The 24,143-nt window shown below is 36.6% G+C and overlaps 2 protein-coding genes across 2 annotated transcripts; one reads left to right on the forward strand and one right to left on the reverse strand.

The window, feature by feature from the left end:
• Positions 1-5,048: 5,048 nt before the first annotated feature.
• LOC132190964 (mitogen-activated protein kinase kinase kinase 20-like) lies at positions 5,049-5,528 on the reverse strand. Its single transcript, XM_059605989.1, has one exon. The coding sequence runs from the start codon at positions 5,526-5,528 to the stop codon at positions 5,049-5,051; it is 480 nt and encodes a 159-aa protein (XP_059461972.1).
• A 6,426-nt stretch (positions 5,529-11,954) lies between these two features.
• LOC132190659 (uncharacterized) lies at positions 11,955-23,637 on the forward strand. The gene is made up of 16 exons (XM_059605699.1): positions 11,955-12,093; positions 12,171-12,199; positions 12,382-12,493; positions 12,589-12,686; positions 13,173-13,269; positions 13,404-13,493; positions 13,590-13,652; positions 13,796-13,870; positions 13,954-14,019; positions 14,092-14,169; positions 20,725-20,835; positions 20,921-20,998; positions 21,102-21,221; positions 21,928-21,971; positions 22,059-22,086; positions 23,307-23,637. Exons 1-16 carry the CDS (start codon positions 12,061-12,063, stop codon positions 23,319-23,321), a joined length of 1,137 nt encoding a protein of 378 aa, XP_059461682.1. The 5' UTR covers positions 11,955-12,060; the 3' UTR covers positions 23,322-23,637.
• Positions 23,638-24,143: the final 506 nt, after the last annotated feature.

A 24,143-nucleotide genomic window follows, 5' to 3' on the forward strand; every position in this document is an offset into this window, starting at 1 on the left:
ATAACAGAGGTATTTTTCCAATTTTTTGAGCTTAAACAAGTAATTTAATAGATTGGTCTGGAATGTTTGAGAGGCATTTCAAACAAAAAGGCAGGTTCTTATCAAGAAGATGCTTCACATTCACATGCATACATAATTTCTCCTCCATTATCAATAAAGTGATATAATATTTCTATAACCAACATAACTACTGCAAAACAAACAGACACAATAACGAAAAAATATCTAAACAATAACAATTGTAAAAGAGAATTTAAGACGTTTATAAAAAGCGACCACGCTAGATTTATATTGTTTAATTACAAACAATATAAAAACATTAATTAATGATGTTTAGTAAAAAGGACACTAAAACAAATGTCAAAAAATCCCCGGTTTTTTTTATTGGTAGTACCTCTTTGTTGATGTAGCTCATTCGAACGAGCACTCCAAACGAATGTCTCGATTCTTCAATAAAAACCAAGGTTTTGAAAACGAGCCCAATTAAGTATTAATTAAACTCAGCTTAATTAACAAACTTTGTCTTACATGATCAAATTGTTTTAAACACATAATTAGCGAACATAATCCCTAAGAAAAGCAATTGACACAATCAAATTTATATATATAGTCACTGAGGTTTAGAGATATTACAAAACATAACACAAAAATTACAAGCTACGTACGATCCTAAAACATAATAAAATTCACATAATATCACCCTGGCCTCGCCTTGAAATTGAAAGCACAATTGCAGTTATTTTCCAAGGACTGCAACTAAGATGCCCATGAAATGAATCCCTGCCCAGACTCCCCAATCTTGATGACTGCACAGAAGGACCATTTGAGAAAGACAAAGAGGGAGAGGATGAAGAGCTTGAATTTCGTGCAGACGCCATAAATTCACTGCAGTAGTCGGAGCTAAAAAACTCCAACTTTTCAAATTTATCCGACCTGGTAGCCTGAAAACCTGCGTTGACAGTATTAATCTTACGTTGTTTGTTTGTCCTGCATTTGTTCCAGAACCTAATGAGCCTTGGCCAGGTGACGGCTTGAGGCTTGGGCTGTTCAAAGCGCGGCTTAGGAAGCTCTAAACTGCGCGCAGCTGGCGGAGGGCTGAGCGGGGGGATTGTTTCATCCTTTGGTAGGTGTTTGGGAGTCCCAGGTTGCCTTTCCCAGTTGAAGGGAACTCCTTCGGCGCTTCGGTAGTAATAGAGACGAGAAGAGCAGCCCACAGAAGAATTCCTCGAAAGGGTTTTATGAAAGAACTGATCATCTCCTCTCTCTGCTGCTGCACCCCTGCGTCGACGCTCATGATGATCCATGTTTTTCTAAAGAAACTCAGAAAAATCAACGGTTTTGGTTGTTGGGTTTTTGGGGAATTCGATGTAATGGGTATATATAGAGAGGATTTGATACTCCGTATTCTAAGAGGGATGACGGAGTCTAAGGGCGCATGTCGCATTTATTTATTTTTAAAAAAATATATATATAAGAAGCAATTAAAGAAGTGGAAAAAGAAAGAATTGTAACTTTCTTCTTACGATCACGTTAGACATTTATGTTGGTTGTGTTGTATTGCAATTTGCATGTGCAATTGCCAAATCCTTAAGACAAGGCTAATTAGCTTTGCGTCCTAATTACCGCTCCATATATGCTGATGCTCTGAATGAAGGATAACTTGAAATGGATGAAGATAGCTACTTTCACTATGGGAAAGTTCCATGCAAGCGTTGATATTTGCTTATCTCACATCATGGCAATGCAAAAGCTCGTAGTATTATAATTATTCATTATATATATATATATATATGCTCGTATGCATTGGCTTTGAATCCTCACTCAATTACCGATATACGGTTCTCACGGGTGGAATCGTGTATATATCTAAGATTTACTTGACAGGATGAGTGGTGATGGCCTTGCTTTAAAAGGGTTCTACGTAATAAAAATCAGGCGAAACTTCACTTAATTAATCTTCCTGAATTATTGTTGATTTCATAATTATCCCCCTAAACTTAAAAACTCTCAATTTAGTGTATCAATCTTTCAATTTTTTTCAACTTCATCAATTTGTTAAGATTTTTCGTTAAATTTTGACAAAATTCTCAAAAATCAAAATGCCCCTGTTTATTTTTTAAATTGAATTTTTTTTTTTTAAAAGTTTAAGAGAATAATTACAAATTAGATGAAAGTTCATTAAAGTTAAGTGAAGTTTCTTTAAAAAATAATAATAATAATAAAAACCGGTAGTGCCCCTAGAATTTTTGGTCAGATAAAACGATCGAGCTAGACTGCCTCATAATGGAGAACAGCTACTTGGACTTTGGAGTAAATTAATATAGCCTACAGGCTTTCCCATTACATAAACATAATATATAGTTTTTTATTTTGATTCATGGAATAGCTACCACTGCACAAATATTGTATATTTAGTTGACTTTCGAGGTTTACAAGTAAGAGGTTTACTATACTTCTTTTTTTTATAATCATTTACTATACTTCTTACTTGTACAAGTGATTCCTCAAATTACAAGTAGGGATGCTTTATATTAATTAATTTGAGTAACGCAAAAGTAGTTCACCAAAACAAAGAGAAAAAACTGGCCTCCATGTGCAAAGACTAAGAAATTAAAAACGTAAATTCCATCTTTTTCTAGTTTTTATATTACAAGTGTGAAATTGGAGAATTGAAATGCTTCATAATAATTCTCACCAGCCTCAAGAAAAAAGCCGGTGAGTGAGTTGGCATAAGAGGCCTATCCAAATCAGAAGTTTCTTCATTAGAAACTGCCTACATTGCGTGTGGACCGATCGAAAACATCAAAACATTTAAACAAATGAAAATTTGTTCAAGTGCATGCTTCCGTAAATTTAGATGAGCTGCTATGTACAGTGTACTGATTTTTTTTCTGAGTATATATTTACTGCTAATATGTTGCACGAAACATGACCTAGATCGAGTTAACTGGATTGAGCCATGGATATTTATGTTCAAAGATCCAGAATTTTGTGAAGAAAATGGTAGAAGAAAGAAAAACGAAAGAAGAATATTTTGTGTCGAAAACTGTATGACCATATGCATGTAACGATTTAAAGAAAAGTGTTAAACATGTCTGCATCATCACTCTAATAGGACTACCGAAGTTACAATTGAAGTTCTTTATAATCACTTATAAATTCTAAGCTAATCATCTTTTCAATGTGCAATTTAATTGGGTGTTACAATCTCCCCCCCTCAAATCTATGATGTCCTTGTTAGAGCTAAGTCATATAGTGTTATGATATCACATGGTATTACTAGGTGGCTCTAATACCATTTGTAACTTAAAAAAAAAAACGCTAATTATATTTAAAACGACTAATCAAGTTGCAATTGAATCTCTCCAAAATTGCATATAAAGCCAGTCTTACTTAGAAGAAACCCATGTGTATGTGCGTGAGACTTAACACTCATGAGTTCATTTATTATCCATCCAGTCTATGTGGACTAATTTTCTCCCTAAAGTGAAACTGGTTTGTTACACCATACCTATCTATATTGGAGTACTGTAGTTTGTTCGTATAATATATATGTAGTACAAAGAATATAAGGAAAATAAAATTTAATAAAGGGAAAAATATAATTTAGCCCCCCAAACTACTAGCCGTTTTCGATTTAGCCCCCTAATGTTCCAAAAGTGATAAAGTAGCCCCCCAAACTACCAAACTTTTGCATTTTGGCCACTCCGTTAGTCAAAACCGTCAGCTTGGATGAAAACTGCAAAACGACGTCGTTTCATTACGGGTAAGTTACTAGAATGCCCTTTTGAAAAAAAAAATATCAATTTTAAAAAGGGTTTAGGAAACGACGTCGCAACAGCTTGGTTTCTTGGTTTTCTTCTCCATACAACCGTAAAAACGAAGAAGAGAGCTACTACGTCTATGCACAACTTTTACAAACAAAGTTTACGTACTGACGTGGCCATTGGCAAGACGAAAAAAAAAAAAAAAAACTAGAGAAAAAATGCTACAAGTACTGACATGGGCAGACCAAAACGAAGAAAGCTTGCTTACCCGATGATGCGAAAAAATTTGTGACTCCAGAGAAGATCACCGGGGCTGGCTCACTTGCCGCGACTTCCACGGATCCGGCGAAGGCTACGATGGTTTTAAGGGCTCCTCCGGCAAGGTTAGTTCACTGGAAAATCATTCATTCGCACTAGATCGGTTCGCTCTAGAGTTTCGTTGAGTGTTGTTGTTGATATTTCTAGGACAAACAGTGGCTACTTAAGAGATAGAGAGAAAGGCATGGGTCGCCGTGACCCACGCGGGTCTGGCTGCCAGACCCAGTCATGGGTCAACAGGCCCACGATGGGTCTCTAGCCAAGACCCGCTTGGGTCACCAGAGACCCACGGCATGGGTCAAATTAGAGGAAATTTTTTCTCCAAATTTCTATTTTGGGTATGTTCTCCTTCCCCCTGTTCCTCATTTGTTTCATCTGCTCTGTTCTTGGATTTGTGCCTCCTGTTCTGTGTTCCTCCTGTGTTTTTGGGTTGGGCTTTACCCTGTGTAGGAAGTACCAGGCGATGTAAGTTTCCTATGGTTTGTTGTTTTGGCTTTTTAGTTAAGAGTTTAGATTCTTTGAAATCCACATTCAAAAGTAAGGGAAATGGAAGGCATTTATAAAGAGTTAGATAAAGTCAAAGCAGAGATGGTGAAACTAAACAGAACTTTCGGTGACGAGGTGTGTGCTGCCGGACTTGCCATTGCCGGCAGAGAAACGATGATCATCAGGAGGGTTTCTTGCCGTTTCCATTTTTGAAATTAAAATTGAGAACAAAGATCCAAAGAATTTGCTAACAAGATCAAGTAACCATATGTTGTAAAAAACACCTGGTTTCTTGGCGTTTAGATTTCGATACTTCCACAAGGTAGGCTTCCCAATAACCATCTCAACCAGAATACAACCCAGTGACCATATGTCCAACGGCGCCCCAATCTCGCCAAAAGCAACCGACTCCCGCAACATGTAGTAAGGGGTGCCCCGAAACTTGAACCTCCAAAATCCCATTTCTTCTTTGTAGTCTCAGCCTTCCTTGGCAAGCTCAAAGTCAACGATCTTGAGCCGATCAACATTCAACACACCTCCTTCATCGGGAAAGACCAAGATATTACTGGGTTTGAGATTGCAGTGCACCATACCCTTTCCATGCACAGAACAGAGACCCTGGACGATCATACGCACATAGCGGCGCATGTCCCACTCGCACAAACCCAACTCTTTCTTGATCAAATCTTCAAGAGTACCTCCGACCGCAAATTCAAGAAACAAATTGTAGAGTCCGGTACTGTCTTTGACGGTGAGTGAACTCCCAAGGCAGGAAACAATATTCAGACAACCACACAGCTGCACCAACACTCTTTCCTCCAACAGGAGGGAGGACGACTTCTCAAGAGGGCACGTCTTAACGGCGATCAATGGAGCCGTGGGATCACCGGGTTCAACCAAGAACACAGTGCCGTACGTTCCCATGCCAAGAACCCGCCACCTTTGCCACATCGCCATGAAATCCGAACAAGCACAAAAACACAGAGAGTGAAAACGAAGCTGCTGTGTGTTTAGGGACTAGATTGAAAACGATGTCGTTTCCTAAACACTTTTTAAAATTGATATTTTTTTTTCAAAAGGGCATTCTGGTAACTTACCCTTAACGAAACGATGTCGTTTTGTAGTTTTCATCAAAACTGACGGTTTTGACTAACGGAGTGGCCAAAATGCAAAAGTTTGGTAGTTTGGGGGGCTACTTTATCGCTTTTGAAACATTAGGGGACTAAATCGAAAACGGCTGGTAATTTGGAAGGCTAAACTATATTTTTCCCTTTAATAAACTAAACACATGGCAAATAGAACGAGATATCGATATCTTTTACGAAACAAATAAGGTAACAAGATCCTCTGGGTTTGGACATCTAATACAGAGCATATAATGCAATATATCTTATATTAAATAACCATCTTTCAACCATATTTTTTTGTAAATCCAATAAATTGACCATTGGATTTGTTGATTCGTGTAAGTCTCACATAAATTTAATGGTGAATTCATTCATTCACAATATAAAAATGGTTGAAAGAATGAATTTTATCATTTATCATTTCTTGGATTCTAAAATATTCTTTCAACTCTAAGGTAAGAACATAGATACCACCTTGAGTTGAAAATGAGGTCAAAGAAATTGCTAGGAGGATATGTTTTACTGATTACATTGACCAGTTAATCGGTAAAGGCAATATGACATAGGCACAGAGTTCCTGTTGTAGTTTATGCCACACAAAATGACAATCACCTCTATGTATTTAGTGTGCTCATGGAAGACATTGTTATGTGCTAGGTTTTATGTCATAAAAGTCAATTTTATTTCTATGATATTATATATATACTACAAGAATTTGCATCATTAGCATCAAGATTATTAGTGGCAACCCAAGAGTCGCCGCTAATGAGCGACTATTAGCGGCAACAATTTTGTCAACGCTAATAAATTGACATACATTTTTTTCCTATGTTGAAGCTGTAATGGAAAGCTATTACCGGCGACTTTCTATCATTAGCGGCGCATTTTGTTGCCACAAATGATCAAATATTATATATATATATGGCAAGCTATTTTAAGTGTTTTTGATTTTTATATTGAATATATTAAAGGCAGTGACAATTCAATTCCAGACTTTTTTACCCGTGAATTTTTACAGTGCCACCATGGCAAGCAAAAAGGACAAGGACAAGAAGATTGCTGATGCTTTGGTCTTAAAACTAAAGTCCTCCCCTATTACTTCACATGTTACTATTGCTAACCGATTTTCGGCCTTTAATCCAGCATCTCTTGTTACTTATTCCAGTGTCATTATCTTTGCTTATGATCCATTTGTTGTTTCTTCACAGAAACCCAGGACTCCATTTGTTAAATACGAACAAGCCTCCGCTTATGTTCGTGTTCCATATTCACAACACCTGTTTCATGTTGAAATTAACCGTATCTCTATTAAAGAACCTTCCCAATTGGCACTCTCTTACTTTCCTCACTGGTTTCATTAAATCCTTGAACATCCTTTGAAGACCTCACTTTCTATACTAATATTTTGTGGCAGACCAGTTTTGCCCATTTTAAGCCTATTAACTCAACGATCTTTCTTGATGAAACTTTGGAAAGATTTTCTTAACAAAAATCCAAAGTGATTACTATCTCAGAGTTGCAACACGAGATTAGTAATATCAAGAAGGAAATTATTGATTTGAAAAATGATTTACATACTATTAAAACTAATAATAAAGATTTAAAAAAACAACTTTTGCGTTTGAATCTTCAAAACTGTTTTCATGATAACAATTCTGATAATGAAGAAAATGTGAAACAATCTGTGCAAACTGATGAAGCGGAATCCAGCAATAAAGTAATCTTTTCAAATGGTGATGATAAGATTGTTAGTCTTATTAACAAAGTTGTTCCTCCTAAATGGTATTCCAAGGTAAGTATTATTGTTTCCCAAGATTATACTCTTGATGTTATTGCAATGATTGATTTTGATTTTGATTTGAATTGCATTCAAGAAGGACTAATCCCCAGTAAATATTTTGAAAAATTTATTGAAAGATTAAACTCTGCCAGTGGTAACTGCCTACATATTAAGTATGAATTGAATAATGTTCATGTTTGTTAAGACAATATTTGTTTTCACATTCCTTCCATTCTTGTTAAAAACATGTTTGATAAAGTTATTCTTGGACTCCTTTTTATTGCCATGCTTTATCATTTCTCTGTTGATGAAACTGGTGTTTTAGTTGTTAAAATGGGTGTCGAAATAAAATTTCATTTTGCTTCGAAATTTGATATTGATACTAGTAGATTGAAGATAATCTCTGCTAAAACTAAGCATTTGAACTTCTTGAAACAAGAAGTCAAATACAAAAAAATTGCTGAACAACTTTTTGATAAACTGTTGCGATCAAAGATTAATGCTTTTAATACTCTGATAATTGATACTGTTTGTTCTGACCTTCCTACTGCTTTTTGGCACAGGAAAAAACATATTGTTTCTTTGCCTTATATATATATATATATATATTGGTGACTTATCTTGATTATGGAAGTGGAAGTGTCTTATTGATATTTTGGTGTGGTTATAGTATACTAAACTGGACCAAGTGAGTTGTTATTCTATTAACTACTGTCAATATGAATAATTGAACTCACGACTACCTATAGCATGACTTAATTTCAATGTTAAGAAGAATGTATGTAAACTCAAATGTGAAGTGAATGTCACTTTGATACATTTAGGAGTGAGATCTTTCATGGTCAAAAACTCAATGTGTTGAGTAATCATATCTAGCATTATGAGAACTCTACTCCTCAAGATGGAATACTTAATCACATTGTTTTTAAGCGTAGATATATGAAGTATCCCCTGCAAAAAAATTTAATGAGAATTGATTATTCTAAATCTTTGGCCAAAATAAGGATTTACTTAAAATTTAATATACTAATGAAATATGCTTTCAAGAGTACAACAATAATCAAGAAATTAAATTGGAAACTCAAGGATAAAAAAGATATTGAATGATAGTGATAGTATGCTTTATGACTTTAATTCTACTATGGATATTTTATGGAGGGGTCAATAGCAATTATAAGAAATCAAGGGAGTTTTGATTAATAAAAATAAAATAATATAGTGAAATTAAAATTTTTAATAAAATAAATTATAATTAATAGTAATCTAGAACAAGCCATGAGATAACAAGTTTCCTAGACCTATTATAGCTAGTTTTATTTTTTTCTTTAGGTCCATTCTCAAGCCAATTATTGTCTTTTAAGGGGCTTGACCTAATTGGACAAGGATTTGCCCCATATGGTGGTGTATATAAGGATAGAGTTCTAGATTTTTCAAGTCCTACTTAATTTGACAAGGAATCATAGTCCAAGCGCCACTAGGTTTTACATGCTCTATATAAAAGGATCTTGTGTTGGCATAAAAGCCCACTTTCTTACGGTGCATTTGAGATTGCGATTTCATAAAAATAATCTGTGTTTTTAAAAGATGTCGCAAAACGTAAGGCGTTTGGCATTGCGATTTAAAAAGCACTTAATTTAAAATAAGAAAAAAAAATGCGATTTCAACAAGCAGGGTAGGGGGTGCTTATTTGAAAAAGTGCGAATTTAAATCAAAATCATGAATTCGCATAACAAATATTTAATAAAAAAGTATTTTTTAACATGTTTTACCAAACGCCTTTACGATTTTAAAAAGTAGCAATTTCAAAAATGCTATTTTTAAAATTGTACTTATTGAAACCGCAATCTCAAACAGACTCTTAGTCTCATAATCATAATTGAGAAGAAGGTTTAGAAGTTTCAAAACTCAAGCCTAGGTGTACAAAGCAAGAGATTCAATCAGCCCTCTACACCAAGTAGCTCACTTTGGAGGTACATTAATCTCATGCCTATGCAAATTTTTGTTTTGTGTAATTTGATGCTATGCTTTTTTCGTGCTCTTTCTTAAGGATTTTGTTGTTGTTGTTGTATCTCTTTGATATATATTCCCAACATTATGTGCATGTGAATGAAAAATCAATTGTCATAACAAATAGGTGAGTTGGTTTGAGTGGCACTCATGTTTGCAATAACCAATATAACTAAAGAAAATTTGAAGTAGTGTTAGCAAGTGTACGATATTCAGTTTTAGTACTAAACAAGTAATGAATGACTATTTCTTATTGCATCAAGAAATGAGGGAATTAGATAATAAGAAAGAGAAATTTCACTTTAGACCTCTAAATTACCACACGTTTTGAGAAGACCTTCATAAATTTTAAAAACTCTCAATTTCACTTCTTAAACTTTCAATTTGATGCACTTTACCTTATTTCGTCAATTTCTAAGCGTTAAAAGTGATCAAATGACCATTATACCCCTGGCTTTTTTATAAAATTTCAAATTTACCCTTAATTTCATATTAAAAAAAAAAATTAAAATTGTTATAAAAAAAAACAAGGTGACCCACGGTTGGGCCACCTTGTGACCTTTTTTTTTTTTTTTTTTTTAAAAAAAAAGGGGAAAATTACACTTTACCCCCCTAAAGTTTGGGGCGATTTTCAATTCGACCTCCAATGTTTCAATTTTTGTAATGCACCCCCCAAAACTTGCAATTTTTTTTTTCAATTCGACCAATGTTATTCCAAAATTCATCGTCACTTTGCCCCATGAACTGCAATGCATTGTCACTTTGACCGTCTGAGTTAACGCATTTGACTGACAGAAGTGAGGTTTTGGCACAAAATGGTAGTTCATGGGGGTCGGTCAGTAGAGTTGGCAATTCATGGAGATAAAGTGAAAATGCGTTGTAATTCATGGGGAGAAAAGATAATTACCCCTAATAATTAGCTTGAGATACTTGTCATCTCATGACTTGTTATAAGTCACTATTTTTTTTTTCCTAATTGAATAAGGGAAAAAAGGCTACAGGGATTGTTATAAGTCACTATTAATTACAATTAATTTCACTAAATAATTGGAATTGCACTTTAGTATTTATTTTGATTAATCAAATCTCCCAATGAGTTTTTATCAATGCATTATTTGATCAATCCATCAAATAATTAAAAGTTGAATTAAAGTCATAAATAAATTCTTACTTTAATTCATTATCTCTTAATCCTTGAGTACCCAATTTAATCTCTTGATTATTCTTGTACTCATGAAATCACATTTCATTTTATACATTTAATTTTAGTAACTCTTACTAAAATGTTTCGGTCACATACTTTGAATAATCAATTCCTGATAACTTGATCTCAAGAGGATAGTTAATGTCGCTTTGATTAAATCAAATGATTATAGATTCCTTCTTGAAGAGTAGTGTTTCCACAATACTTATGGAATGCTCAATTTCATTATTGACTATGAACTATAGTTTACACTATGATGTACTAGGTATCTCATCAATAATGACTTGTGGTGTATTTGACACGACCTCATCATCTCTAGACAACTCGAGATTTGCTCGCTCTAGTATTTGACATTTCTCCTAGAGTCTTCCTCAAGAAACAGGGAGTTTGTGCAAACAAACACCTTCCTTTCGTCAGGAATGTAGAACAATGTACCCTCGGTACTTTTTGGATACCCAACAAACAAGCATGCTTTTGTCGTTGGTTCCAACTTATCAAACTTCCCTTTTAACACATGTGCTGAACAACCCTAAATGTGGATGTATCTTGTCTTGTAGCAGAATTGCGCATTATGCACAACTTGATAGGTGTCTTGGGAACAGATAATTTGGGCAGTTTCTCTTCCAACACCTCATTTGACCTCAATGGATACACTTTTCTTTATTCCCCTTTGTTCACTCACTCCTGTGGCAAGAAAAAAAAAAGAAAAAAAAGAAAAGTAAAAACAACAATTTAAAGGTATAGGAAAATATTTAGAGAATTTGTGGAGTGCATTTAAATAAAATAATGACAATGTACCTCCAATTTTAAAAAAATAACGAAATTACTCTTATTAAAGTAAAAATAAAAATACTAAATTTTAGTTTTTTTTTCCAACTTTTAAAGGTATTTTTGACTTATTAAAAATTTTATAGGAGTAATTTTGTCATTTTGTTAGCATTGAAGAATATATTGTCATTATTTTGGTAGTTTAGAGAATAAATTGTCCTAATTGATAGTTTAGGAGGTAAATTATCATTAAAGTAATAGTTTAAGGAGATTAAATAAAATTTACCAAAAAAAAAAAAAAAAAATTATTAAGGAAATATTATAGCAGGTTGTACAAAATCTCGTTACATTCGGCTACACTGATTCAAAGCACCCCGACTTTAACCACCGGTTCACAACCTTTTCCACCGAAGTCCAATCAAATCCGTTTTTTACATTTTTTTTTTTGTTTTTTACAAAAATGTCAAGTTTTTAAATTTCCCAACCGCTCATCACAAGTCAGATCCGCAGAGACTCTAGGCTCCAAAGGTGGAAGCCCCATCACACTGTCACTCTCTCTCTCACACACACACACTCTTTCTCTCTCAAACTCAGCTCTCAACAATGTCAGCGATTGACGCGGGCTTTGATCTCAGAGTACGATCTCTCTAAACCCTAACAATGCGCTTCGACTTCTCTCATTTTCTCTCTCTAACTCTCTCACTACTTTGCAGCCATCCCCTCCGCCTGCCATCGCAATCGGGTGAGCTTCTCTTCACTTTAGGGTTTCTATTCCTCCATATTCCCTTACGTTCAGCCATTCACATGTCCATGCCGATCTCTAGGGTTTTTGATTTTGTGCTTGTACATCAGAGAGTGCACATTATATGTGTATGTATGTGTGTTAGTTTATTTTGATGTTTAGGATTCTGATTTGTGCTTCAGAGAGTACGCATTTGCGGATGTCGGAAACTTGGAGCACTGCACCAAGTACCTGAACCAAACGCTTGTTACGTACGGATTCCAGGCTTCGCTCGATCTGTTCGCGAATGATCCGGTGCGTGTTGATGTTGATCTTCGGTTTGGCTTTGCTTGGATTTGTTCATCATGTTGTTATTGTTTTTATTTTACTGTCCTTGCTGTGCTTTGTAGGTTTCGGTTGCGAGGACTTGCAATTGTGTATACTCGTTGCTTCAGCAGAGGCAGCGTGATGTTGAATTTAGAGACTCTGCTAATGAGCAGAGACAGCGGTAACCGATTTGAGCTCAATTTCTGTACTGTTTGATCGCATTAACATGTCTGATTAGTTTGAATTCAGTTGATTATTTTTAACAATGGTTCATGGTGACATTTCTAATGAATCTGAATTCAGTTGATCATTTTTGTTTAGATGATGCATTTGTTTAGATGATCTGGTCTGGAATCTTCCTTTTATGATTTGATGTCTCTGAGTTTATTTTCATTCACTCGGTATAGATATATGTAAAAGTAATTTAGAGCGTTTACTCATTTTGCATATATTAGGTCAGAATCTGTGGAAATTTTTTTTTTTTTTCAACTTATTAAATTAAGGTTGATTAGAATTTTGAGGGGCGGTTGTTTGAGCCCAGTAACAGATTGATGCATTTTAGAATGGTGTGATTCAGGTAGATCTTACATTCAAATTTAGCAAGCAAGAATTGGAATTTTGGAATTTCAGTATCTGAAATAATGCTTCTTGTTTTTTCATGGTATAGGCTACTATCGGACATATCAAGACTAGAGGCCAAAGTTGAGAGGCTTGAGGCACAATTACAAGGCAAAGATAGGGAGATTGCAACCATTACACGAACGGTTTGTAACTTACTGTCTTGTCAAAGTAAAGTTTTTTTTTTTTTTTTTTTTTTTTTTTTTTTTTTTTTTTTTTCATTTTTCTTAAATCAGTTTGATGGTTTTGTTGATATCTTTTAGTAGTTTTGTCTGATTAGGAAGCTAAAGCTACGGCAGCTTTTAAGGCCCAAATCGAAAAGTTACATCAGGAGCGAGATGAGTTTCAAAGAATGGTTATTGGCAATCAGGTTAATAGTTTTGATTTATTGGAGTGCTTTTGCTAGCTACTACATTAAATGAAACCAATCCTGACAAATATCAATGACATTCTGATGTTGCAAAAGCAAGTGAAGACTCAACAAGTACATGAGATGAAGAAAAAAGAAAAAGAGTACATAAAGTTGCAGGTGGGGAATCTTCCATTTTTTCTGTTTTACCCCTGGGAGTTGGCTATTCATGTTCATAGAGTAGGATTTTTATTAATGAAGGTCTACATGAGTGGTCAAGACAATAGATATTGACATGTGGAATCACTATATTTTACTTTCAGGAAAGGCTAAACCAAGTGTTGATGGAGAAAAAGAAGGAATCTAGATCAGGAATGGAGATAATGAATTTGCTTCAGGTACTTATTGGGCAATAAGGGCAATACAATATGTCTGATTGATTTCTATTTATCCACCTAAGGTCTTTTATAAATGTGCACAGAAAGAAGGGCGACAGCGTGGAACGTGGAATGGGAAAAAGGCTGACAATGATTTCTATAAAAAGATTGTATGTAGCCTGATTGACGTATTTAGATTTGTAGACCAACTAGTTAACGTATGGTTGACGTAAACTTTGCAGGTGGATGCTTACGAGGCAAAAAATCAAGAGTTGATGACAGAGAATGCTGATTTAAGGGCATTACTACGGTCAATGCAGGTATATGTTTACCATTCTACTAATGTTGTTATGGTTACCATTTTGGGGCTTAGTGACTCTACTTTTCACTCATGTATAAGGGGGTTATTTGAATGCATTGTAAAGTGTGCTTACTGAGTGTAATATCTAATATTGGTTAAGGTTTACGTTGTTTCCTTATAGAACTAACAAATGGTGATGCTTGATTTACATAGCTGGTCTATTCTATTTTTCTTATCTAATGACAAACTACTATCGAAGGTAATTTTGTTTCTTAGCGCACAAATGCTAAATCAGTAAATCTCACTTACTATTTCTGGTCCTCAACGCTGTAAAATCAGTGTTGGGAATGTTGGATGGTGTTATTGTTAATGTCAAAGAAGCCTAATTTCTTTTAGAAAATGACGTAGCGGAAGACTAAGGTAATTAATCAAAGAGTAGCGTCTTTGATTCTGCAGGGAGAAGCGTCTTCGTCTTCTACCCAAAAAGTTAAAAACAAGCCCACAGGCTAAAAAAAAGATAAACTCCGCAGAGTATTTGAGAGATAATTCTCTAATTTGATAATAATTCAATTGATTGAGTTTTACATAATAGACTAGCCTATTTATAGAAGAGAAATCCTTGGAGAAAAAGTGAACCTACTTCTAGTAGAGAAAGTAAATCTAATCTTAGTAGAAAAGTAAACATAATCCTAGTAGGAAAAATAAACATAATTCTAATAGGAAAAGTAAATATACTCCTAGTAGGGAAATGATTAAAAGTAAACTATTTATTCTTGGGGGTGGGGACACACATGTCCTACATCAGTCTCTCCTTCTTGAAAAGAGCTCATCCTCGAGTTAAGTTCCGACTCCTCTGGTGGAAAATATTCAAAAATGTTTGCCACGTTGAATGTTGAGGATATCGCCATTTCTTTTGGAAGATCGATGACATATGCATTGTCGTTAATCCTTTTTAGTACCTTGCATGGACCATACTTCTTATTCCTCAGCTTTCCAGAAGTACCAGTCAGTCGCCCCTTGCGTAGATACACCATCACAAGATCTCCTTCTTGAAAAATCTTTGATCGCTGACCCTTGTCTGCTGCTATCTTGTACTTAGCATAGGATTCTTCTAGATGCTGACGAACTCCCTCTTGGGTAGCTTTCACCCCGTTCTGCTAAATGATCCGCTGCCACACTTGCACCTGGTAGCTTAGGTAAAGCTGCAAGATCTATTGCAAGTCTCGGAGTTCTCCCATAGATGACTTCAAATGGTGCCTTCCCAGTAGATCGATTCACCATGTTATTGTAGGCAAACTCGGCCTGAGTTAAAGCCAGGTCCCACTGCTTCGGTTTGTCACCTGCAATACATCGAAGTAAATTACCTAGAGTTTGATTAACAACTTCTGTCTGCCCGTCTGTTTGCGGATGGCTCATGCTACTAAAGTTCAATGCTGTGTCGAACCGCCTCCATAATGTTCGCCAAAAGTGAGACTAGAACTTGGTGTCTTGGTCAGAAGTGAGACTTTGGGACTCCATGCAATCGAACCACCTTTCGGAAGAATAGATTGGCCTCTTGAACAGAATCAGATGTTTTCTTGCAAGCAACAAAGTGAGCCATTTTGGAAAATCTATCCACAATTACCATTATAGAATCTGCTCCTCGTTGGGTTCTCGGGAGACCCAATACAAAATCCATGGATACATCTTCCCACAGTGCTTCTGGTATTAGTAGAGGCATGTATAATCCCATATTTTGGGTTTGCCCATTGGCGACCTGACAAGTCTGGCATCATTGGACAAAAATACCTACTTCTTTCTTCAGTTGCGGCCAGTAATACCGCTCCTCTACCAGAGCAATAGTCTTGTCTCTTCCCAGATGACCACCCAATCCTCCAGCATGTAATTCTCGGATTATTTGTTCCCGTAAGGAACTCTTTGGAATGCACAGCCGATTCCCACGAAATAAATACCCCTCCTGAATATGTATCTCAGAAATTGATTGCCTCGCCTTGCAATGCTTCCAGGTTTCACCAAAATCTTCATCTTCCTCGTATAACTCCTTTAGGCACTCGAATCTAGTCACTTCAGCTTTCATGGTGATCAGCAGGGTAGCTCGGCGGCTTAAAGCGTCAGCTACACGATTCAGTTTTCCCGACTTATGCTTGAGAGAAAAAGTGAATCGTTGGATGTAAGAAACCCACCGAGCGTGCATCCGATTCAGATTCTTTTGACTATTGATGAACTTTAATGCTTGATGGTCGGTATAGAGGTCAAACTCTCGTTGGATCAGGTAGTGCTCCCACACCTTGAGGGCTCTCAAGACAGCATAAAGCTCCAACTCATATGTTGACCACTTTTGTCTTGCTTCTATGATATTTTTCACTAAAAAATTCTACGGGCTTCCCTTCTTGAGATAGCACAGCTCCTATCCCGACGATTGATGCATCACATTCAACTTCAAACAGCTTGTCAAAGTCAGATAAGGCAAGTACAGGTGCTGTGCATAGCTTTTCTTTGATGATTGAGAAACTTTACTTGGCTTCGTCACCCCAATTGAATTTTCCTTTCTTCATACACTCGGTGATCAGTGCTACAATACTACTGAAATTCCGAATGAACCTTCTATAGAAAGTTGCTAACCCATGCAAACTTCTTACTTCTCCCACTGACTTGGGTGTGGGCCATTCTCGGATTGTTCTCACCTTCTCTTCATCCACTTGGATTCCATCGGCACCGACTACAAATCTGAGGAAGAGTAACTGATCCATCATGAAACTACACTTCTTTAAGTTGATAAACAACTTATTTTCACGGAGGACCTCCAACACTTTCCTCACGTGATGCATGTGATCTACCGGGTTGCGACTATAGATAAGAATATCATCGAAATAGACAACGACAAATTTTTCGATAAAAGGTTTCAGTACTTGATTCATGAGTCGCATGAAAGTGCTTGGTGCATTCGAAAGGCCGAAAGGCATCACCATCCACTCATAAAGCCCCTCTTTAGTCTTGAATGCAGTTTTCCATTCATCTCCCGGTCGTATACGGATTTGGTGATATCCACTCCTCAAGTCAATCTTTGAAAAAATCTTAGCCCCAGATAGCATATCAAACATGTCACCTATTCGGGGAATAGGAAACCGATACTTGATCGTGATCTTGTTTATTGCCCGGCTATCCACGCACATTCGCTAACTCCCATCTTTCTTCGATACAAGTAGGGCCGGTATTGCGCATGGACTCATACTCTCTCACAAGCGTCCCTTCCAAATTAACCTCTCTACTGCTCTTGCAAAATAGCATTCTCCTTTGGGTTGATTCGATAATGTGGCAAGTTCGAGAGAGTTGCTCCCGGCACTAAGTCAATATAGTGCTGGATATCTCTCATGGGCGGCAGTCTTTCGGGCATCTCTTCAGGCACGATGTCTTGGAATTCTTCTAACATCGGTCACATTATCTCGGGAACTTCTTGTGAGACGGAGCCCGGGGTTCCCTCGGTCACCAATGCTATGATGTATGTCTCGGGCCTCCTTAACTTCTTCTATAAATTCTGATCCAGTGGATAGGAGGACCGGCTTTCCCTTGGAATGAGTAGAATTTTCGACTTCTTGTAAGGGTCGAAATGTTATCTTTCGAACATCCCAAAAGATAGTGTAGACATTGGCTCTTCCTTGCTACTGGGCATCCATGTCAAACTGCCACGGTCTTCCCAAGATTAAGTGGCATGCATCCATCTCCACAACATCACACAAAATAGAATCCGAGTAATACTTACTGATCGAAAATGTGAAACGACATCTCTCGGTTATTAGTGTCTCGGTTCCCCGCTTGATCCGTCCAATCTTATATGGAATTGGGTGCTTCTCAGTTTTCAAACCCAACTTTGAAACCATCTCCTTAGACACTACGTTTTCCTCGCTACCACTATCAATAATCACATCACATACCCTCTGGTTGACTGTGCAGCGAGTACGAAAAATCTTGTGCCTTTGAGATTGATCCTCTTGCCTCGGGATTAAGAGTAAACGTTGAATTACTAACGATTGGGAAAGTGGGATTCCCTCATCAGCTTCAGTCAACTCCTCTTCCTCATACTCGGATGTATCAATATTTCCATTCTCAGACCCTTCCTCTGGCTCGGGTTCGATCAAGTTTACCATCTGCCTCTGGGGACATTGATGCGCCCTATGTCCCAGTTGGTTGCATTTGAAACACTTGTCTAGACCGGGCCGTGCGTATGGATTTTTGGCTGGTTGTCTCGAGGTGCTTGAACTGCTACTGGCTCCTTTTCCCGTGGAAATCACTGGTTGACTTGGTGTGACTGTCGGGACTAGAGGTTGTTTTCCCCGACCCTGTGTTGATCTCGTCGAATCGCTCGGGTTTTGCTCCTAGGTTGGTGCTCTAGGCCTCTTCAATTGCTTCTCTGCTCGGGTTGCCAAACTAACTGCCTCGTTCAAAGTAAAGATAGGATGCATAGAAACCTTATCTTGTATTGCCACACGCAGTCCACCAATAAACCTTGCAACTTGTTGATCCTCTGTCTCCATGAGATCATTTCAAGCAGATAGGCGATAGAAATCATCAGCATATGCCTGGATGGTCCGACCTCCTTTGCGACACTCTTGGTATTGTTGGAATAGCCGTTGCTCAAAGTCCGGTGGTAAAAACCGTGCTTTGAGTAGCCGCTTCATCTTCAACCATGAAGTTACAGGTCCCTTCCCTTGTTGGGCTCGGGAAATCTGTAATTTTTCCCACCAAGCAGAAGCTCCTCCCTTGAACTTGTATGCCACTAACTTCACCTTGCGATCCTTGCGAATACTCATGTAATCGAAGAACCTCTCTACCTCCATCACCCAATCTAAGAAATCTTCAATGTGAAGATGCCCGTTGAATGATGGGAGATCAATCTTCATTCGGTATTCGTGGGATTCCTCCCTACCGTAATCATGACGTCTGGGTTGCTCTCCATAAGCATCCCGGTAGCCAGGGCCTTCATAGACATTCCCCATATGGCCAGCTCCACTGTGCTCATAACCTCTGAAGCCTGCGCTGCCACAACCGACTCCTCTACATAATCCTCCCCTTCGATCTACCCCAATGTCCCGTCCAAATACTCCTTCAGCGAAGTCTTCATCATCACTAAGATCGTCATAGGCCGGTGGTCGTTTTATGGGTGAAGGTCGTTAGTGAGGAATAGGCCTCACTCGGATCCCATCGTCATCATGGGCATCATTGTCCTTGTGATTACGATTAGGACCTATGTGCATGCGCTCTATCATCTCCCGCATCTGGCGCATCTCCTGTCGTATCTCCTGTTGCATCGTTTGCTGGATTTGCTGGAACTCTTGGAATTCGGCTCTCGAAGGAGCCTCCTTGTCACGAGTAGCGTCGTTAAGGGGTTCGTCACCGTTGCGCTGATTGGTCATGATCAGGATAAAGCCTGCTTTGATACCAACTGACGTAGCGGAAGACTAAGGTAACTAATCAAAGAGCGACGTCTTTGATTTTGTAAAGAGAAGCGTCTTCGTCTTTTACCCAAAAAGATAAAAACAAGCCCGCAAACTAAAAAATAGATAAACTCTGCAGAGTATTTGAGAGATAATTCTCTGATTTGATAATAATTCAATTGATTGAGTTTTACATAATAGACTAGCCTATTTATAGAAGAGAAATCTTTGGAGAAAAGGTAAACCTACTTCTAGTAGAGAAAGTAAATCTAATCTTAGTAGAAAAGTAAACATAATCCTAGTAGGGAAAGTAAATATAATTCTAATAGGAAAAGTAAATATACTCCTAGTAGGGAAATGATTAAAAGTAAACTATTTATTCTTGGGGGTGGGGACACACATGTCCTACATCAGAAAATAAGATAGGTTTGCTAAAACAAAATCCTTGTTCACGTATATGAATATACAAATGTAGAGAACATTTTGTTGTCATTATTATATGGTTTGAATTGTAAACAGTCACCAATGTGTGTTTTGACACAGTCAAATGGCATCTCCGAATATTTAAATGTCTTTTACAAATTTTATTACATTAAATATATATTTTTTGATGCTTTTGTGTTTGTTTGCAAGATAATACATAGTAAAACAATCATCAAAATAGTAATTTATTTCAGTGATACATTTTTTGTGTATATGCTAGACCCTATGTGTTTCCAATGCTCTAATATATTGCAAAGTGCACTACTTTCCTTTAAGCATTATCCAACAAACTCACTATATTGATAGATTGTTTATCGTGGTAGCTCAGTATTTGCATTCCTCAACTTTCCTGAGTTTTGGGATGTGTATTCCCACTGAAATTGTGATGCAACTCTATTGGGGAAGGGATTCCAATGTTTCTACAATTTTTTATTTGCTTAACAAAAAAGAAAAGAAAAGAAAAGAAAGAAAAGCTTGTACACGTTCCATGGCAGTTTTGCACAGTTGCACATGTGCATGTTAGACTATATATATAAAAACAGAACCCTAAAATTTCACTTCAAATGCCCCAAGCTTCTTCCTCCCCCCCATATAAGAAACTTTCATTTCTGTTGGTAGAGCAATGGGTTCTAACTCCTGCAGGCATGATTGGCTTACAGATGGATATGCGTGATTTTTTAAATGCTCCTAATGGATTGTCCAAGCATTCTCCGGCTGTCAATGAAGGAGTTGAAACTGACCCCTCAAAGTCCCCATTGGGAGGGAGGACGGTATGTCAATTTTCTAAATGATACAAGCGCGTTCTTTTCCTTTGGCTGGTGTTGCATGTAAGCCTTAAGAGTTTAATGCTTGCAGGATGTCTTTGACCTACCCTTCCGCATGGCTAGAGATCAAATAGAGGAAAGTCTCCGAAATAAGATGGCTTCCATAAAGGTAGCTCTTTTTTCTTTTTGGCTTTCTTTACCAGTTCATCTTATGCTTCCTGTGCACAATACATTTTTTAACATGTTTGGTGTTTATGCTTTGAAATTTCAAGGAGCGTATGGGTCAATTGCAAGATGCCCAGAAAGATGCAGAAGTTACTTCTGAAGCAACTGAGAGAGAACTTGAGCTTGAAGCTCAACTTGTTGAGGCGAGGAGCATAATTCAGGAGCAGGTATTACACTCCGTTTATTTCAATCGGATATTAAAAATAATTGCCTATTTTTATTGTTATCTAGATCAGGTGTGTTTTTTTTTTAAAAAAAAATTTCTGCTCCTTGCTTATCTTATTGCAAATTTTTTATGATATGGATCACCTTCCAAGTGAAACCAATGTTATTAAGTTGAATGTCCATACCCAGTTATTCTCTGTTTAATTTATCCCTATAGTCTTGCTTTGCTCATTTTATAGCTTACATAGATGAAAACCATATAATTCGTGTTTTATAAGCAAGCTTTCTAATTACATCTGAGATTCTGAATACTTTACACAATGCTAGGAGGGATTGATCGATTTTAGCTCTTTTGAGTTATTGCATGGAAGATCTAGATCTGTAAACCATGAACTTCTGGAGAACTTGTTCAATGATGCCTAAAAATAGTACATCTATGTGCACTCGGTATTCTACTGCTTTCCACATTGAAGAAGAAAACTGCTATGATAGATAGTCTTTTCAGTCGAGTTAAGTTTCTAATTTGGAGTTTGTAAAAAATATTTGTCTGTGAAACAATGCATTCCTCCCTTCCAATTCATTTAATAAGAACCATGGCTCGCATCTAACTGGTTACATTTCAAATATCTAATAATCTAGTACATTTGTCCCTTATTTATTGTCTTTGGTTTGAAGATTAATAGAAATACAATAATTGCTTCACTACAGGCATCAATAATGTCTAAACATCTTGCTAAATCTGAGAGGCCAAGGTATTCCCATATTCCTTATGTCCGTTGGTGAAAAATGTACCATTATTTTATGTCTTTATGCCTAAATGGACATACTAATTTTGACAGGGATTCTATCATTTCATCACCAGCTGAGGTACAATTCTTTCTATCGATCATATTTCTTATTCTTGTCATTTGGACTCCAGCAATGGATCTTGTAAAACTGAGACTAGGTATATATTGGTGAAAGTTTCTTATGGTAATTAGTTCTTGGTTCTTTTCGGAGCTTATGGAATTTGGCTTAGATGCTAGAAACGTACTCATTGAAATTAATGTCATGAACACTCTTATATTTGTGTGAATTGATGGGATAATATTGAGGATATTGTGGAAGTCTGGAGTCCACTGTGCTAGGGATGTTGATGTTTGGTCTTTTCTGGATTTGAAATCACTACTTAAAATGAACCATTTCCTAAGATCTAAGAAATGTTGTCAATTGTTTTCTTCAAGCGTTTTGACTTGAAATTTGAAAGCGGTGCCCAAATTTTAATGATATTCAGTGTGTATCAGTACCATATGATATGAAAACAAATACTGAGATGCTGAATGGTTTGTTTCCTAAGACCACTTAAAGGAAACCCGGGATATGATGCTAAGAGTTTGTGCCAAAAAAGAGATTCCATTTATTCTATAGGTGTTACGAGTTTGAGCCATCATTATATTTTAAGTACGTTTTTCTTTCGACCCTTCCCCCTTCCCCCTTCCCTTTAGGCCAATTGCTTATTTAAAACAAAAGTATATTTCTCTTTCGAATACAAATATCTCTTTTTACTAGTCAAGGACATAAAAAGTTTGAAACTTCTTTTCTTTTTTTCTTTTTTTGTTCATATCCAAATAAGAAAATGCACTAAAAAATTTAATAAGGTGGTACTTCGTCTAAGGGGATTAAGCTCATCAATTAGAATGAAAATTATGAAGCTAGAGGGCTACTTACCAATAACTTGATTGTCAATGGATGTGCACCTTTTAGGTATTGTACCCAATCTAGGTATATATCGGATCAAGTTAGAGAGCAGCAACCACAATTTTCAAGGTTTCCCTGAAAGTTTGTCCATCTACTCCTCCCCTCTCCCCACAAAACGCTCTTCCCACCCCATGTGTTTGATGCAGGCTTCTTATATGACGACGGATTTATATCCCTCTGTTTGTTATTATTTAATTGAAATCTTTTTCTTAGATAATTAGAGTTCCTTGGGAGCTTAGGGTTTCCTTCTAAAAAGAAAGAATAAGATTATGTAAAGTGAAGTTTGTGGTGTCAACCATAATAGCCACAATTTTAGTAATGTTGGTCTGACGTGCTTATCTGATGTTCAGGTGGTAAGAAATTAACTAGTATGGCAAAGTTTCGGGTCATGCCAGGAATTGAAGTAAGCTTTTATGCGGAGACGAATTGCAGGTAGCAAGCTTGTAATTTTGTAGACTTATTCTGAGCAGAGTGTACACATTGATCCTATCCTTTTGTCTGTAAAACCTAGAAGCCCTTGTTTTCAGCTGTGATGTTAATGTAATAGTATGTAGCTTTCCCTTGTATGCTTACAAGATCTATAATCAAATTAGCTTCATCCTGTAATATCTTAGTGAAATCAAACTTATACATGTGATTCTATTTCCTCTATCTATGTGAAGTATCTTTATTACAGTGGTTGCAGCCTGGTTGTAAGGAAAATGGAATATTCTCATGACAGAAGCTCGCGCATGTGGGTTCTTTTCTATCATCATTTTCTTTGGAGCTACGGTATAACCATATTTTTATTCCACACTTTTATCTCACTTTGCTGGCATTGTAAATCAATGTTTAGATTTTTTGTTTTTATTTTTAGTAAGGATTGATTTGCAACGTCACATCAGTAAAATGACATAAAATTTGTGTATAGCATTTCTCTTTTCTTTCCCCTTTAACCTCTTTTACAAAGTTTTTTTTTTAAATTTTTTTCCTCCCAAGATTCTAATTCACAATTATAGAAATGGATATTAATTTTCAAAACTGATTCTAATTAGAAGAATAAATTAAAAAAAAATGATTTACAGAAATAAGAATTGTAATAGACACTGAATATCTTTTTTTAAAACTAGGTTCTGATATGAATTGTATCTAAGAAGGAATTATGCCATCTAAGTAGAGGAAAAATCTTCTGCGAATGGATTGAAACT

This window comes from Corylus avellana, chromosome ca8 (assembly GCF_901000735.1).
Source record: "Corylus avellana chromosome ca8, CavTom2PMs-1.0".
Lineage (NCBI taxonomy): Eukaryota > Viridiplantae > Streptophyta > Magnoliopsida > Fagales > Betulaceae > Corylus > Corylus avellana.

Excerpts from the sequence above, each read along its gene's own strand:
- LOC132190964 (XM_059605989.1), bottom strand. The coding sequence starts at position 5,528 with ATGGCGATGTGGCAAAGGTGGCGGGTTCTTGGCATGGGAACGTACGGC.
- LOC132190659 (XM_059605699.1), top strand. The coding sequence starts at position 12,061 with ATGTCAGCGATTGACGCGGGCTTTGATCTCAGA. Across the intron at positions 12,094-12,170 it reads ACGCGGGCTTTGATCTCAGA|CCATCCCCTCCGCCTGCCAT; the intron begins GTACGATCTCTC and ends ACTACTTTGCAG. Across the intron at positions 13,871-13,953 it reads AGATAATGAATTTGCTTCAG|AAAGAAGGGCGACAGCGTGG; the intron begins GTACTTATTGGG and ends AAATGTGCACAG.